Source organism: Gallinula chloropus (genome assembly GCF_964237585.1).
Source record: "Gallinula chloropus genome assembly, chromosome: 10".
NCBI classification, from domain to species: domain Eukaryota; kingdom Metazoa; phylum Chordata; class Aves; order Gruiformes; family Rallidae; genus Gallinula; species Gallinula chloropus.
Genome location: NC_140095.1, coordinates 22,336,851 through 22,353,124, shown reverse-complemented (window position 1 = coordinate 22,353,124; position 16,274 = coordinate 22,336,851). Strand labels below are relative to the sequence as shown.

At 53.6% G+C, this 16,274-nt stretch overlaps 1 protein-coding gene across 1 annotated transcript in view; it reads right to left on the bottom strand.

Annotated features, from left to right (window-relative positions):
* KCTD16 (potassium channel tetramerization domain containing 16) overlaps positions 1-15,225 on the bottom strand; it is a 52,239-nt gene extending 37,014 nt beyond the window's left edge. The window contains exons 1-2 of the mRNA XM_084268821.1: positions 15,108-15,225; positions 13,710-14,845 (exon numbers count right to left, since the gene is read on the bottom strand). Coding sequence (XP_084124947.1) covers positions 13,710-14,541 — 832 coding nt within the window. The 5' untranslated portion in view covers positions 14,542-14,845; positions 15,108-15,225. The remainder of the gene's footprint in view (positions 1-13,709; positions 14,846-15,107) is intronic.
* Between the last annotated feature and the right edge of the window lie 1,049 nt (positions 15,226-16,274).

Here is a 16,274-nt window from a genome sequence, read left to right as displayed (position 1 = left end):
ACGCTTCGGATTAAAGAGGCACTGCCTGCTAAGGTCTGCAGGGTCCAGGTGATCCCCACAGCCCTGAGAGGGACAGAGAGGGGAGAGGGGCTGGGCACAGAAATGCACGGCGCAGGCCAGGGTACCCCCTCCTCACATGAACTGCCCCCCTGGCCCCATGGAGAGGACTCGGGTCACGCAGCTCTGCCTCAGGAGCTCCATCACCACAGAGAGCAAACTGATAACCAGGCTGTGCAAGCAGGAAGAGACACAACCAACCACATGGCTAATGACCTTACGCAGAGCTGTTTGGAGGGAAACACGGTTCTCTCTAAGGAGACCTTCTGTAAGTTTTAACTGAATCCCTTCTCTTTGGTTCCTTCATCCCTCGGGGATAAGCACATTAAAACACTGACGATCTGTACAAGTAAGAGAAGGCATTACAATGCCATTATCAATATAAACCAATTTAAAATGCTTCCAATATTTAGAGAAGAGCCACAGCGTGATTGCAAACAAACTCTCTGATCACTTTCTCAAACAGTGTTTAATCTCCCCGACAGCCGTGGCTCGGGAAAGCTGCGTCGGCAAACACACAACAAAGTGTGACTCTGAAGCTGTCCCCACAGCTGAGCAAACACATTCCACCTCCTATTCCACTTATTAAATTTCACTTTTTTCTTTTTGGAAAACGTTCAAAATGGTCATGGGACTGGGAAACGTCTTCATCACTGACAGCTCTTCCTGGGCTGCTCCTGCCGAGGGCAGGTGTGGGAAGATGGGGACAGGAACGTGTCTGTCCTGTGAGGTGATGGCTTGTGCCATCCAACAGTCCCACGGACACTTGGGATAGGGGACCGGGGGTCCCAGCAGGGAATGGGGCTGGCATGAAGCCGAAACCAGCTCCCCACAGCCAGGACATGTCCAGCAGCAGCAGAGCAAGACCCCACCAGCTTGGACATCTGCACCAGGGATGGAGAGCTGGGGCCATTGCTGCCGTAAACTCCAGGGACAGAGGGAGACCCCTTTCCCACCCCCAGACCTGTGGGGCTGTGGTTTCAGAGGCAGTGTTTCCATCACAGCACGAAGAGCAAGCAGTTAATATTTCAGAGCTCTCCAATCCCCTCGCCCAGAAGCAGCAACAGAAGCTTTCAAATATTCATGCTTGCGAGGGAGAAGGTGGCAGCCCGGATCTGTGTGCTGTGCCTGTCCCCGCCATCCCCTGCTCCTGCGGGTACCCACAGGGAGCATCACGCTGGCTCAGGCAAGGAGGCAGCTGCGAGGATGCGATGGAGCCGGGTGCTCTCCTGTACGGTGCCGTGGTGTTTTCCCATGAAATATTCATGACCCATCCCAGCTCACCCCGTCCCCATTAGCGCTTGAGCACCTGCCGAAGCCGCAGCGCAGAGGCGGGGCCGCTGCGTGCCGCTGGACAGCCCGGTGCGGGGCAGCCCCCGCACTGCACGCAGCCGGCCCCTCCCGAGCGAAACCAGATCAGCTCAAGCCCCTCTGGCTATGGCACCGGCTTCTCGCTCAATGTCACCCAATCCAGGATAATTATGGAAATTGCTAATTATCAGCAATGAGTGGGAGGGCAATTTTTTGTGCTCCACTGGATCCCAAAAGCCCTTTCTGTGTCAGCAGAAGGGCACGTGCCAGCCCCCCCAGGGACCAGACATCCCGCAGCTCTGGTCTGCAGGCTGCCCAAGCGCCCCGGCAGCCCCCCAGCCCCAGCCAGCCCCTGCTGCACTGAAGCCGCTCTCCATCGGTCTCCCAGGGAGCAGAAAAACATGACTGGGGGTCCTGAGCACGGACTTGGGGAGATGGGGTGCTGGGTGCTGGGTCCCTGCCGCGGCAAAGTGCCTCCATCCCACTAGCGCTGCGCTCCCAGAGCTGCTGCGTTTGAAGGACGGGAACAGCATCTTCTCCATCACCGTGGGCTTAACGAGTGAGCGGCAGGGAGATCTGCCTGCCAGAGGAATGAGTAATGGCAGCAGGCACGAGGGAGGAATACATGAACCTGATTGTACCTACACCTGCACCCGGCGTCTTTGCCCCTGCGCCATATGTCTGCTTCGCCTTCCGTGGAAGCCTTCCCTGCAGCCAGCGCTGCCAGGAGGGACACGGGTGGTGCAGCAAGGATGGGTAACACACTGGGATGGGTATTTGCTGGTCCAGTCGCTTGATCACAGTCAGATCTCAGAACTACGCTCCCTTGTTAGGAGTGAGCTGGGTAGACACTCACTCAGTGATTAAACCCTTGGGAAATGTTGTTTTCCCCAATCTAAAGATCTCAAATACCTACAGCTTGTTACAAATGCAGGAGGAACCGGGGGCTCTCATGCTTTCTGAACCAGGCTCTGAATTAAACACCCAGACCAGAGCCTGGCACAAGCTTCCCTGGGACCAGCCACACATGGCAAAACCCTCGTGCCAAGAAGGAAGATCAACCCATGTCAAGCCTCAACCCCCTGGGAGGATGCTGCCAGATGCAGCCCCCAGCAGACATGACTCCAAAGCACGTTCAAGGCTGGCACACACGAGATGTGCCCAAAACACGAGCTCCCAAGTCCTTCCCCTGGGTGTGGGGCATGGGGCAGGAGAAACAGCACAGAGAAGGTACCCAGGAGCTTTATGCTGACACCAGTATCTTTGCAGGACACTCACTGGTGTGCAGTGGCTGTAAAGCCTTTGGCTGAACGTTAATAATTGGTGACAGTATATCATTTTTCTTTCTATAAAAGCTTATTTAAGCTTTTAAATTATGTTGAAAATATAACCCTGTGTTTCACAACAGGATTAGGTCATAAGTACCAGATGCTTACTGGCTAGAAGTGGGGTCAGTCTGGAATTACTCCAGCACAACCAAGACCAGGTGCTTGCCCCAGCGTCCCCAGTCACACATGTGCTGGTGTATGTGGTCTGTTCAGCCCTCCCTGCCTGCACATGCCCTGCCTCAGGATCCAGACCCATGGGAGGTTTTGGGGCAGCTGCTGCCCCAGGAGCCCAGCACAGGCCCCACTCACCTGGGGATGGGGGTTTTCCCAGGGAGGCTGGGCTGAGCACTCAGCACCGTCACCTCGGCAGAGCTCGGGGCTCTGCATCCCTGCCAGGCTGGTCCCCTCCCCACACCTCTGTGGAGAGCAGTGACAGCGCTGAGGGGAAACAGAAGGGCCACTGGGAAGGAGATGTGAATACAGGGAGAGGAGTTTCAGGCAGAAACGGGGCTGTTTTCCATCTGAGTTACAAGGGAAAGAGATGCCTCAGACATGTGCACAGGCAGGCGTGTATGTGCACGCACAGGGGAAGGAGACATGACAAGTGGAGCAGTAATAACAATAGTCCAGAAGTAACTTGTTCTTAACCTGTTCAAAATAAAAATAACTAGTGTACAAGTTCACTCCTTGGACCATCTGCATTTCACAAGCATAAGTTAAAATCCTGACACCATCTGTTCCAGTGGAATTTTAATACTGCACCAATATGCCAAATCACTCCCAGGGACAGCAGCCTCCTCACTCACCAAACAACTCACTGCCGAGCTGCAACGAGACGGAACCAAGAGCAGCCACGGGGAGCCAAAGCAAAGCGGGTGCTCGCTGCTAATCCTGGGGTGGGGAAACAGCCCTGGGCTCGCAGCCCCCCTCGCAGCCCCCATGCCAAAAAGGCAACTTGGCCAGGACATCTAAAAGTGAGAAATACAGCGAGCGAGGTCCCTGGGTCCTGGGGGAACACATGCTGTCCTCAGCAGCCACAGCATGTTTGTCACCTGGGGGGCTGGCAGCCCCACGGGACCCAGCACCGCCGGGACAAGGGATGTTCAGGTCCCCTGGCACAACACAATGCCCTTCGTGGTGGCTGTGGCCATCTGGTCCTCGTGCACCTCTCTGCCAGGCATCCCCAGCCACCAGCTTCGGTTTGCAATGGACCAAAGAGGAGACGCTGCAATCCCAGCACGGCCCAGAGGGGCTGGGACTGAGGATTCAGGGATGAGTTTGGATTCAGTGGCAAGGAAATGTCTGAGAAGTGTCTAAAAAAACCCACCTTGCTAAATTAGCCTAGCAGGATTTACACCATCTTTTCACTGATTATTACTAGAGAGGCTGCTGAAAGCCTTTGCATATTTTTATTGGTCCTAGTGTGAAAAAATCCATTTTAAGATGGAAATTAATGTAATACCTGCCAAGCCTTCTTCAGGGGTAGTTTTTTTCTCTTTGCTTAGCAATATCATAGTTACAAACCATGCATCACATCCTGTGCTTCTCAGGATCGATTTCTTCAAGAAATAAACCCAGAAATGTGTTCCCTTCCCACTGCAGGTTATCAAGTGAATGAAACTGAGGGGGGGAGGAAGGCAAAACACCGTCGAGTGAGTAAATCTTACAGACGTAGCACATAGCCATTTTTCCTGATCAATGGAACCACGTAGGCATGTTCACAAGATTTAATTAACTTCTGTTCCCCAATAAATCTATGCACAACGTTTCCCTGCAATTATTTATTTACTGTCTGCCATGTAGCTTTGAGCTTTCATCCAGAGAATGATGGGTTTCCGCTGCATGTTCACGAGCAGGCTGCTTCCCAGCCGGCTCGTGGGGAGGTTTGCTTTCCCTTCCCCAGCTGTACAAGCCTGCCTGCCTGCAGAGACACACTTCAGGTATGATGCTGTTTGTGCCAAAGCCACTGGCAAAAGTTGGCAGAGAAATGCACAAAGGAACCACATTCAGTCGGCTGCAGCAGGTACGAGTGCGGCTTCTCCCCGTCTGCATCCGACCTGGTGTGATCCCGGGTCTGCATCGCCGGGCTGTGGTTACACAGACTCAAACCTCTGTGCTACAGGAGAGTTTGTCTGGGCACGGCAGCCACACAGTGTGTGACACCCCCAAAGGGTTTGGGACCCGGCGCAGCCTCAGATGGAGCTCTGAGTCCCTTGGCTGCAGCCCTGGAGGCGCAGGGCGGGCAGAGATGGCCGGGGAGAGGCGGAGAAGCAGTCGCTGCGCCCACGGCAGCAGGACTGGGTGCTCCTCAGCCGGCCTGACTGCAAACGTGTGGGCGGCTGCTGGAGGCGACAGGACAGGGGCCTTAAGGGTTTTGATGGATCACCTTCTGCAGCCCTTTGGGTGTCAGCATGGGAAAGGCCATTCCAACTTCTGAAACCCAGAGAATATTTATAAAGTAAATAATGATGCTTCCTAGGGACAAGTCGTGTGTTTGGAAGGTTTGAAAGTGGGAGTCAGAGGAGGTTTCATTCTTCCTGAGAATGAGTTCCAGCAGATCTGCCCATCTCCACGTGATGCAAACTACCATGGGCTGCCTAATCCCAGACCTGGGAAGTTGTGTTTTATCCCTATAATGTAGGCTCATTTGTATTCACTGCCCATCCTGCAAGCAAACAAACAAACCAAAACAAAATCCAGAACAACTAACAGACACAAAACAGGACAAAGCCCAGTTGTGACAAGCATTTCTATTTTAAGTCCAAACAAAGTGCTGTCCTTCTGGAGGGAGGTCATTTGAGCTATTTATTTCTATCATGAAGGACACCAAAACCAGTGGACAGAAAAAATACTACTGCTGCTGAACATTCATCTTTCCATCACCATGTGAAAGTGCTTGTTGGGCTTGTGATATCAGCAGCATCTTTGTCTGGGTGGGAAGAGGTGAGTTGGCCTTAGTGAGAAGCCCCCTGAAGTGGGGGAGCAGGCTGGACCAGCTGAGAGGGACCCCATCTCTCCCTGGCAGAGCAGTGTCACCAGGCTGTGGAAAATCTTCCAATGAACGAAAGTAAAACCGACTTCTCCATCTTTTGACTCCTGCCTTCTCCCACAGGACTCTTCAAAGCAACAGATTCTTTAATCTTTACTGGTGAAAGCGTTTTCATCAGCACCCTTATTTAAATACTCTTTGTCTACTTAAAGTAAGGCAGACCAGCTTTCTATCTGCAGGCTCTGAACTGAAGGAAGGGAATGATTTAATCCTCATGTAATATACGTGCATTGACTTGAGAGAATAGAGGATTTGTTCTCTTGAATGCGCACAAATGAATGAAATCAAGAATCCCTAAAAACTGCTCTCCCCAGCTAGGAAACACATGCTCTTGCATCGTGGTAATTGTGGCTTCGCCAGGGAAAGTAAAGACCCCCTTGGGCTGCACGTGGTTTGGGTTAAACACCACCCAGGGAACGCAAGGATTTTCTCCAGCCATGGGTACAAAACCTCCCTGACCCACAAGGCTGTGAAAGAGGAGATGCAGGACTGGAAGTCGTTCTGACCGAACTGGGCAGGAACAGCAGAGGTAAAGCAGCCAGGAAAAAGCCCCTGGGTTGCCTGCAGCGTGTCAGAGTCATCTACAGAGACAGCAGGAGCCCAGCTTTCATCAAACTGTCATCAGCATGATCCTGATAGCCACCTCTCAAGAAAGCACATCTGTGCTGAAATAAAGCCCGTTCAATACCTCTGCTATGCCAAACAATGAGATACCTTCCCCACACACCCCTCCGATTCGCCCCAGCACAGGGGAGCAGACACGTCTGCCAAGGGCAAGCAGCAGCACGGGGCCACTGTGCCACAGCAAGGCCTGGCCCCAGCAGCGTGAGGGCTGGGGCAGCTCTACCCGCACAGCAAAGCTTCTCCCATTAACCTGGGCTCTTCATAATGACTCTTCTGCCTACAGCATAACATAACACTATCAATATTAACAGTAAATACAATAAGTAGCATTGCCTGTGCATAGAAATGACATCTCCACTGCCCCACTGAGTTCAGAAGGACAACCCTCCCTTGGACTCTGCGAGGAGACTGAAGCTTTATCCATGATTGTGCTGCAACATCACCACAGGAAAAGAACCAGGATCGCTCCTGAGGACGAGCCCCACACTGACTCTGTCACCTAACAACTAAGAGAGAAACCCAAAGGAGCCCAAAGCCTAAATACTCCTATGATAATCAGTGACTCATCAAGCTCCTCCTTATTGCATGTTAGAAGCAAGGGTGGGTTACACCTCCAGTCAGCACCCCCCAGTGCTGCAGCAGCCCCTGCCCCCTGCTCTGACACCCAGCTCATCTGCCACCAGCAACGATGCTGAGAGAGAAAACTGTTCAACTGGCACATGAAAGGACCCGTTACCAACAGGGGTGTCATACCCAGTGTAGCCAAGGACCAGCAATCACAGCTTCACAGGAGCATGCAAAAAGCCATCGTCGCTTCCCCATGTTGGGGTTCAGCTCTGCAGTCCCCCTTTTATCTCAGCCTGTGTGGAACAGAAGCTTGGATTTCCCACACTACCAGGGAAAACTCTGAGCTGAGAAAAATTCAGTAAAATCCCCTTTGCAGGCACCCAAATAAACATTTTTCCAAGCTCTGATGGTGACAGTGTGCTTTTTGCTCACTCAAGCTTTGCTCCGAGTTTTTGGCTTTGAGAATATTTAAAGTGCAAAATTCAGTCAAAATCAGCATGTTCCACTGGGTTCTATTTCAGCCTGATTTAATTCTGGTGTAAAAATACACTCTGATTCAGTTTGATGGAAATTCAATATGAAGTCTTGAAGTAAGGCTCCTCCAAACTCTGTAGAGAGATTAAACATTTTTTCCTCTAAATTTGGCTTTCAGGCCCTGGCCAAAGACTAATGTGGGATCAGCAGTGCCGGGGCTCCACTCCCACCCACAGCCTGAGCTCCGGGGGGCATGAGAGCACCCCTCAGGCTGCTGCTCCCTCCAGCATCACTCAGTTCTTCTAGAAGCACACACCAGAACTCAGGTTTGTTTCCCCATTTGAAATGGAAGGCTTGGGAATACCACAGTCTTTTCCCAGCAAACTCCAGAGCCCCAGGTCTGAAGCACAGCGCAGCTCCAGGGATTTTCACCAGTGCACTGAAAGGAGTTTGTTTCCGAGGTTCTCAGGCTGGATGTCAAACCAGGATGGCCAGGGGTCTCCCCTGTATTTTCAGTAGAGGAATTTTTTATCTGAGCCTTAGCAGCTAATCAATGAGCTCCTATGAATTGCTAATCACTTTGTCAGTGGATTCTGGAGAAACACCAGGACACTTTTAACCCCAGCAACTCATGAACCAGCTCCCTGCGCCCGTGGGGTTGTTACAGCCAGAGTGCTCCCACCAGCACGTGCTGCCGGGCGCAAGGGCATCGCACGTGGCTGATGGTCAGCAGAGTGGTCAGCAGGATCGTGCTCCGATCGATCCTGTTCTGTTTATGGGTATTTCCACAGTGACACCCTGACAGTGAAACATAAACAGCGTTCCCACAAGCTGAGACCGCTCGCTTTCGTTACACGGCTGTTAGGAAACCCTGACACCAGCCTCCTGCACAGCCTCCTGCACCAGCCTCCTGCACCAGCCTCCTGCACTGGCCCAGCGAAGGGAGACGCTGTCCCCTGCTCCAAGCTTCTGTACCACATCTCCTCAGTCAGGCCAGAACCTTCACAGACTTAGGAGGTGTCACCCGTGATGGGCACTGCCCCTGCCCCCATCACATGCTCCCTTTCCTCATCCGATTTGAGGCGTGAGGCCGGCTGTTCTGTAAGCGTGTGGGTTACTGGGAGGAGACCAGTAAGGCAGCGATGCTTCCCTGGACCCCAGCAGCCCCTGGAGCAGGGTGGAATCCCCCGAGCAGGACTCTGACCACTAACTCAGTCACCATTATGCTTCGGTGACGATTTAAGCAATTTCACTTAAATCCATCTCACTCCAGCCTATTTTCTGCCTTTACAAAGATCTCATTCTGAGCAAGTTTCCTCAAAGGTTCCTGCTGCCCCTTGCAAGAGGCAATTTAGATTGTGCTGCTTCTCTCTGTATTTACTGTAGGAAATTGGCCCTGAACTTGAAAAGGCGAAGAAAAGGCGAAGAAACTGAGAAAATGTTGTGGTTACAAATTTAAACAAATCCAGGGAAAAAAACCCACCCAACCTGCTGCACGGAAGCGTTTGTCTGTGTGTACAATATGTTGCAGATACTCACTGAATGGCAAATATCTGTGTTGTGTTTTCTTATTTACATTCCTCTGCTCTTTTGGAATTTGCTGCCGTAAGAACCACAACGACACTTCAGAGCCTCTAGAACCCCTAGACCTGCTCAGACCCAGTGAAGCCACAGCACACCGGGCAGTGGGAGCCCCCCAGGGATGCTGGGTCACTTCCCCCCCGACCTGTCATCCCAGGGCAGCAGACTGGGCCTTCTCTGTTCCCACACCTCCCTGGGACACCAGTGGGAACATCTCACAGGCACACATCTACTTCCATCCCAGCAAAACCCTGGTGGATCCATCAGTCGTGCACACTGTCCCTGGAAAACATCCAGCTCTACTACAGTTTAAAATGCACCGGGTTTTGGGTTTTTTTTCCCCTAAATGCCAACCTCCCTGGTTAATCCTTTAGCTGTTACAGCCCCTTTCTTCACCACCACAGAGCAACAGCAGCAAGTGCTGAATTTTAGCTCCTGAGCTCACAAGCCCTTTCCACCACAGACCTCCAGGGATGCGGGACAGAGGGGTCAGGGTTCTCCTTGGCAGGAAATCTGTCCAGCTGCTGCATGGCTGTGGTGGCAGAGGAAGGATCTGCATTATCAAGTGGCACTTTGGAGCAGTGAGGTGACAGATCCACACAGTCACGTTAACATCTAGCTCAGATACTCAAGCTGATTAAGATCCTGTCCAAAGGGCTACGAAATAACCAGCCACACCACAAATACTGGGCAGAGACAAAGGCCAGTACCCAAAAGCTCTCCTTGCTGGTTCCTGCACCTCACTGCCCACACGTGGTTAGAATGAACTCGGGGTCCAATCAACTTTTTAACCACGTTTTGCTTAGGTCATCCATTAAGCTGGGGGTTTTCAGACTGTTCTAACAATCAGGTTGGAGCCTACTGGTTTCTAATAAACAACAGCATTTTTAATCAGTGTGATAACCACCAAACTCTACAGGCTTTCCACACTGCCATGACAAACCAGGAAAAAACCAACCATTGCTCAAGTCTGACCGAAAAACCCGGTGGTAAGGCCCTTCTGGGGTGGGTAAGGTAACAGACTTGGCCAACTACAGCCACACCACCTGCCAACGAGCAAAATTCCCTGGGAGAGGGAATTTTGTTCAGCAAGGTGGACCAGATTCACTGCTGATGACAACAACTACCTGGGAACAGAAACATCACCTGTCAACAGGAAAGGAAGGCTGCATTATTCATGGGATTAGACTATTTTGTTATCTTTTGGTTTATTTTGATCTTCACTGATTTAAAACCAGACAGAACCAACTACCAGAACATACAGCAGCCCCAGCTTAAAGAGAGGAAACCAGGCGATATTCCTCTTGCCTCCAGCCCGTCTGACGGCAGAGCCGTGGGTGTCACTGTGCAAGAGCTCTGTGTTTTGTTAGTCAACCCCCCACCACACAATCCACTCCTGAGTCAGTGATACGTACGTCGGTGTGGGATGGCTCAGCTCTGCGAAGCGATGGGCTGCAGCGAGCGGCATGAGTCCCCATGGATCGTCCTGGACAAAGGACACCGGGATGCTCCCAGAGGTATGTGTGCACCAGCCATCAGTGTGCCTGCCCAGAGTATCCCTGGGCATTTCTTCTCCCTCCATACAGCCCCACCCAAGAGGATTCCTCTGTTGATCCTGGGATACCCTGAACCCAACTACACAAACATCCCTGCACATCAGCCTCCTACCAGTGGGCAAAAAGCCCACCCAGGCTCTGGAGAGGGTAAGATGAGGTTTCACTTCAAGACTGTCAAATCAGCAAGGGGGATGACACACAACCCACAAAACATTTCAGGTCAGAAATCCAGCCACAGCCAGTATAAAATTTAAGTAAATGACTTGGACAGAACCTGGAGGGGAAGAAAATGCAGAAGGAGAACCTCAGCTCTGTTCCTCAACTCATGCTCCAGCCGTGAGCAGGAGCCAGGCTGTGACTCCTGCCTCCCCCCTGCCGCCCCCCAGGAGCTGCGTTTCCAAGAGCTGTGTGACAGGGCTGGGAGGCAGAGGCTGTGTGCCAGCCCTCCTCTGCAGCGGCCTGTTTCAAACTGGAGTGGAGCCCAGCTGCGCTCCCAGGACTGCACTGTCATCCCAGCGCCGGCTCTGCAGCCCATCTCGCCACCCACTCAGGCAAACAGCTGCGGGTTCGCTGCGCTGGAGGCTTCCTGCCTGCCCTGCACGTCGGGAAAACCTCCTCCACAGAGAACATGAATCTCCCATCAGCCTTAATAGCACCTAAATCTGAACAGGGGGAGAAAACGTCATGCAATATTAATGGTGCCATTCTGTTAACAGCACACCGTACCCATCAGTAGCTGCACCGTTCACACCCCCTCCGGTCCCGCTGATCTACTTTCAAATGGCTTTGCACATGGATGATGGCATTTAGCTTCATGCCAGCCATGGCCATTTACCTCCTGAGCAGCAGCTGGGGCACGCAGAGTACACGGTGAATCAAAAAATCTTCCTCCCCCTCTTCTTCATCTTTTGGAAAGAACCACCCTTCCCTGGCCCTGGAGAGTCCCCAGGCACCAGGAGCTGTGAAGGGCTCTGCAAAGACAACCTCTGCATGGGGAATCCGATGCATCTGGAGTCAGACGCAGTTGAACCCAACACCTCCCCTGTTTAGGCCCATTAACTGATCACAACAGCCTGATGAATTAACACTCACACAGACACAGTCGGCAGCTTCTAATCGGATAATTATGGGTAAGGAGCTGCAAAGAAGTTGTCACTAGAAATGCTGATGCCAATTTTACTGGTCCTCAAAGTTCCAAATGAAATGATTTCAGGAGATTTGCAAAGGGGATGCTTTTGCTCCAGGTGAATTCTGCAGGTACTGTGCCTGCTCTGAGGCCAGACCCCAGCATGTGGCCAGACAGCCTCTGCAGCCCACCAGCAGCTCCGGCGCAGCAAGCAGCCAGCGGCATGGGCTGCGATGGCCCGATTCGGATCCAGGTACAAAGAGAGTGATACTGCATGCCAGTCATTGCTTTAGCTGTTACTGGGGAAGGACCCTTGAAAAAGCTCCCTCTGAAACTGCATCAGCGTTGAAAATCACAAAACCCATAGGAGCCGACTGCAAAGCCTGTTGAACTGGACAACAGCCTTTCCTGGAACGCAACTGGATTGAGCTTTCCCTGCACTGGTGAGAGAAGGTTTTGTGACACCTGCAACAGACTTTTACTCCCCAAAAGTCTAAGGAACCTCTCGTCTCAGCACCTAACCCTAACTGCAGTGATGTGGAAGTGACGAGCAATGGCTGAAGGTAAAAATTTGAGTAACATGAAAATCAGGAGCCTGTTTGCTAATTCATGCAACACCTACCTTCATCCCCTCTTCCATTAGCCAACCCTTGTGCCTATAAGGGACTTACTTTCTTTTCTGGTTTTAAATCGAAATGCAAACACAATTTATTCTAATCCATCCCTTTAACTACATTAATTCTCCTCCTATAATTTGTACAAGACACTATGATTCCAAACAAAAGGAGCCTAATAAGGGAACCCATCCACTCCTGTCAGGATATAAGCAGATCCATGACCTTAGAACCATTCTGCTAAGAAATCCCACTAGAAAACTGATCGTAAGTAAATCGATGCATGTCAAAAATGCAGCTGGCTTTTCAGGATGCTGGCTTAAGCATCATTACATAAGCAGATTCGGGCTGCCTGTTGAGCACAGGCACAAGAGTAGATGGCGCTGAATCCAGCACCACACACAGACTATTCACTTCCTGACACATCTTTCATCTGAAACTTTTGTCAGCTCTCCTGTTACCTGTGAGCACCACACACAGTGCAGCAGGGCAGCCAGCGGGGCACTATCCCCCTCCAAACCCTGCGCTCCCAAGCAGCACCTGGCTCAAGCCCATCTCTCCAAATGGTCTGGGGAGATGTTCCATCCTGCACCCTCTCCAAATGACACTGGAGGAGAACAGCCTCTTGGACCTCTCCAATATTATTTAAGCACAGCAGTCGTGGAACGATTTTCTGATACAGAATTACAGAATCAAAATTGCCCTCATGTTACCATTGGTAACGGTGCCGCTACCTGAATATCCCTGGGAAGTTAATGAGCCTGCTAGAGCCATCAGCCAAATTACCACACCAGTACGCGCTGGGATGCGGGGTGGTAGGCAGGGCAGGTCCTTCTCATTGAGGATAGTTTGTTTTTCAGGGCACATTGCATAACACGGCGCAGCAAGTTGCCTCTCTGCTCGGAGCCCTCGTTCCACAGCACACCCGCGGCTGCCCGGGGCCTCCCGCTGAACCGCAGCCAGGGGGACGGGATTTGTTTGCCCTGCCCTGCGGGTAAGTGTGTCAGGTTTGCTGACAGATGGCTTGGCTGACTCGGCATGACTCTTATCGAGCAGCTATTACCTCTGTAAACTGAATCCCGTTTGAAGGCTTTCTGTACTGGAACCTGCAGTGTGTGCGCGGCTCGCACTGCTGTACCGGGGATGCGCGAGGACTGGGGCGGCGGATCCCCACAGCAGCATCCTTCAGCACGGGGACGGGGGCGGGGGGGCTTTTGGCAGTCTGTGCTGCCACCTAGCCAAGACCAAGCCACCGAGTCCTGCCTCGCTGTACCTTTCGAAACCTTAACTGGAAGCGCATCCCACCCTCCCCAGAGCTCAAGACTCGGCCCGTGGCAAACCCTGTGCTTTGAGAATTGTACTGTCGGTGGGAGAGAGCAGCTTACACCAGGCAGCAACGGTCCCCCCAGAAATGGTACTTACGGTAGAAGACGTATTCAGTGTAGCTGGACCAGACCTTGTCATCTGTGTACTGGTTGACAAAGGAAGCTGTCACCGAGGAGTTACAGGCCACCATGTGGAATCCACACTCGGACAACATGTCGAAAGCCCTCTCCAGGTGCTTGAACTTGAGATAAAACCTGGAGGTGTACCTCTCCGGAGCCCTGTCTGGGTCTCTGCTTTCATTCAAACTTTCTCCGAAGACCTCCTTGACCAGAGCAATCCTTCCACAAACCAAAATCCTTGGGACCCGCCTGAACTTGGCGTCTGCTTGGCTCTCCCTGCCGATAGTGCACGAGCCCCGGTACCCGATGGTAATGAACCCCCACTTCCGATCGGGCGGTAAGAGGGACGAGGGTGGGCATATTCTCGTGTCACTGCCCTGGGAGACCTCTTCATAGTCACTGTGGCAATAGTCGTCGGGGCTTTGCTTGCTGTCATCGGGAGTCAGGAGTTTGACCAAGTCCGGGAGCTGGAAGTACTCAGCCTCCCTCTTGAGCCTTCCCTTCTCTGGGAAGTGGTCGGGCAGAACCACTTGCTTGTCCCTGAGATAGTCCAGAATGTAGCGGAAAAGGAAACCATCTCTGTCGATGAAGAATCTTCCCTTGGAGTCCTTGGCCAGATCGTTGGCTGTGTCTCTCTTTGGGGTGAACATTTTCCAGAGCAGGGAGTGAGGGGTGCCAACCAAGGTGGAATGGCGAGTGAAGTAAACCTGGCCGCCCACGTTCAGCTCCACGACCTCCGGGAAGGAGTGCAGCCCAGTGCCCTGCTCTCGAGGAGGAAGGTAAGTCCTGCAGTTGCCACTCAGAGCCATTGTACTTTGAAACAGAAACCAGAGCACGAAGCAGCAGGACTATCAATCACATCAAAGCGTAGAATAAGGCTCCCACCACTGAGGAGAAGCGGGGCAAAGGGGAAGCCAGGAAAGGAAAACAGCCAAAAGGGTTGTTTAAAAAAAAATCAGAATTGTCCATGAGTGACGGCGTGGCAGAGGTGGCTGATGCCCTGAGCCACGCAGGCTGGAGAGCAATCACTGCAGGAAATGCAATCGCACCATTAGATCTTCCAACAAAACCATCACAATCAAGGTCAAGCCAAGCCCGTGGTCATTCACAGATCTGTCAGAAGGAGAAACAGAATAAGACAGGAATTACTCTTTTAAGCACCACAGAAGCTGCCACACAGAAAAGCAGATCAGTTTAGAAAGCCAGGCTAGCTCTCCTGCTGAAAAGGTCTATTTTGTGCAAGTTCTAGGCTTCTTTTTTCAGGAGCACTCAGCAATGGAAGGACTACATAGGAGTCCACACTTTAAAAGAAAATACGTACTTTAAACATCTAATTTAGACATGCAGATAAGGGAACAAGAACAGCGAGTCTTACCTTGGCTAATTAATCAACGCACAGCTCTCGTAAAGGAGAGCAAGATCGCAAGACACTCAGAACACACATACAGGCACACAGAGTCCAGCTAGTACGGAATCCGATCCCAGCAAGGGGCAGCAAAGGCAAGGAAAGTGCTCTCGGCAACATCCACGGCGCTCTCAAGAGTTAAAGCGGGTGACGGGAAAGTTAACCACGGCAGGCGGCGAGCGGGACCAACACACACAGCACGGCGGGGGCGCAGGCACCCCCGAACCCCAGAGCCCCCGGAGCCTCCGGCCGGGCCGGCGGGCGCGGGGCAGCGCCGCGGGCTGAGCCCGCCGCCCGGCTCGGATGACTTGCAGAAACCCCGCCGCCCGCGCTACGGGCTGCCGGGCTCCGGCGGCTTCCGCGGCGGCAGCCGCCCGGGCAGCGCGGCCGGCGGCGCACCCATGCGCCCGGCGGGGCCGGGGCGCTGCGGGGCCGCCCCGCTCCGCTCCGCTGCGCCGGGCCGCAGGGCCCCTGCGCCGCGCTGCGCGGCTCTGCTCAGCGGCGCGGGGCCGGGAGCGCGGCGGGCGATGCCGATTGCATCATCTTAAAGGAGTCGGGCCGGGACCGGGGCCGGCGCCAGAGCCAGCCCCGCGGCCAGCGCCAGCACCGGGGACAGCGCCCGGGGCCGGGAGCCGCCGCGCCGGGGCCGCTGCCGGGGCAGGCGGGAGGCGCTGCCGCCCGCTCCGCTCGAGTTCGGGGAAAGTTCCTCCCCGCTCCGATCCTCTCCGTGCCCTACCGGCCGGCAGCGCCCGTCCCCTGCCCGCCCGCCGCCGAAACGTGCCTTGCCCGGCTCCGCGCAGACACGGCGCTGGCTTCAGCCGGCGATGCAGGCGGGCAGGCTGGGAGCGCCCGGCGCGCCCGGCCGCGGCTTTCAGGAAGGACCGTGATTCTGCCTCGCTGCCGGGGAGAGGAGCAGTGCCGGCGGCGACCCGGGAAGGGCAGGCGCCAGCGGGGCGGCGATCCGCCACCGCCGCGGGAGGGAGGGGAGAGAGGGAGGGAGGGAAGGAGGGAAGGAGGGAGGGAGGAAAGGAGGAGGTGCGACCCCGAAGGAGGCTCGGCGTGGCAGGAGCGGTCCCGCACCTACTTCATTTGCCGGGTCTGTAGCGCGGGGGGGGCGTGGGGAGCCGCGGCCGTGGC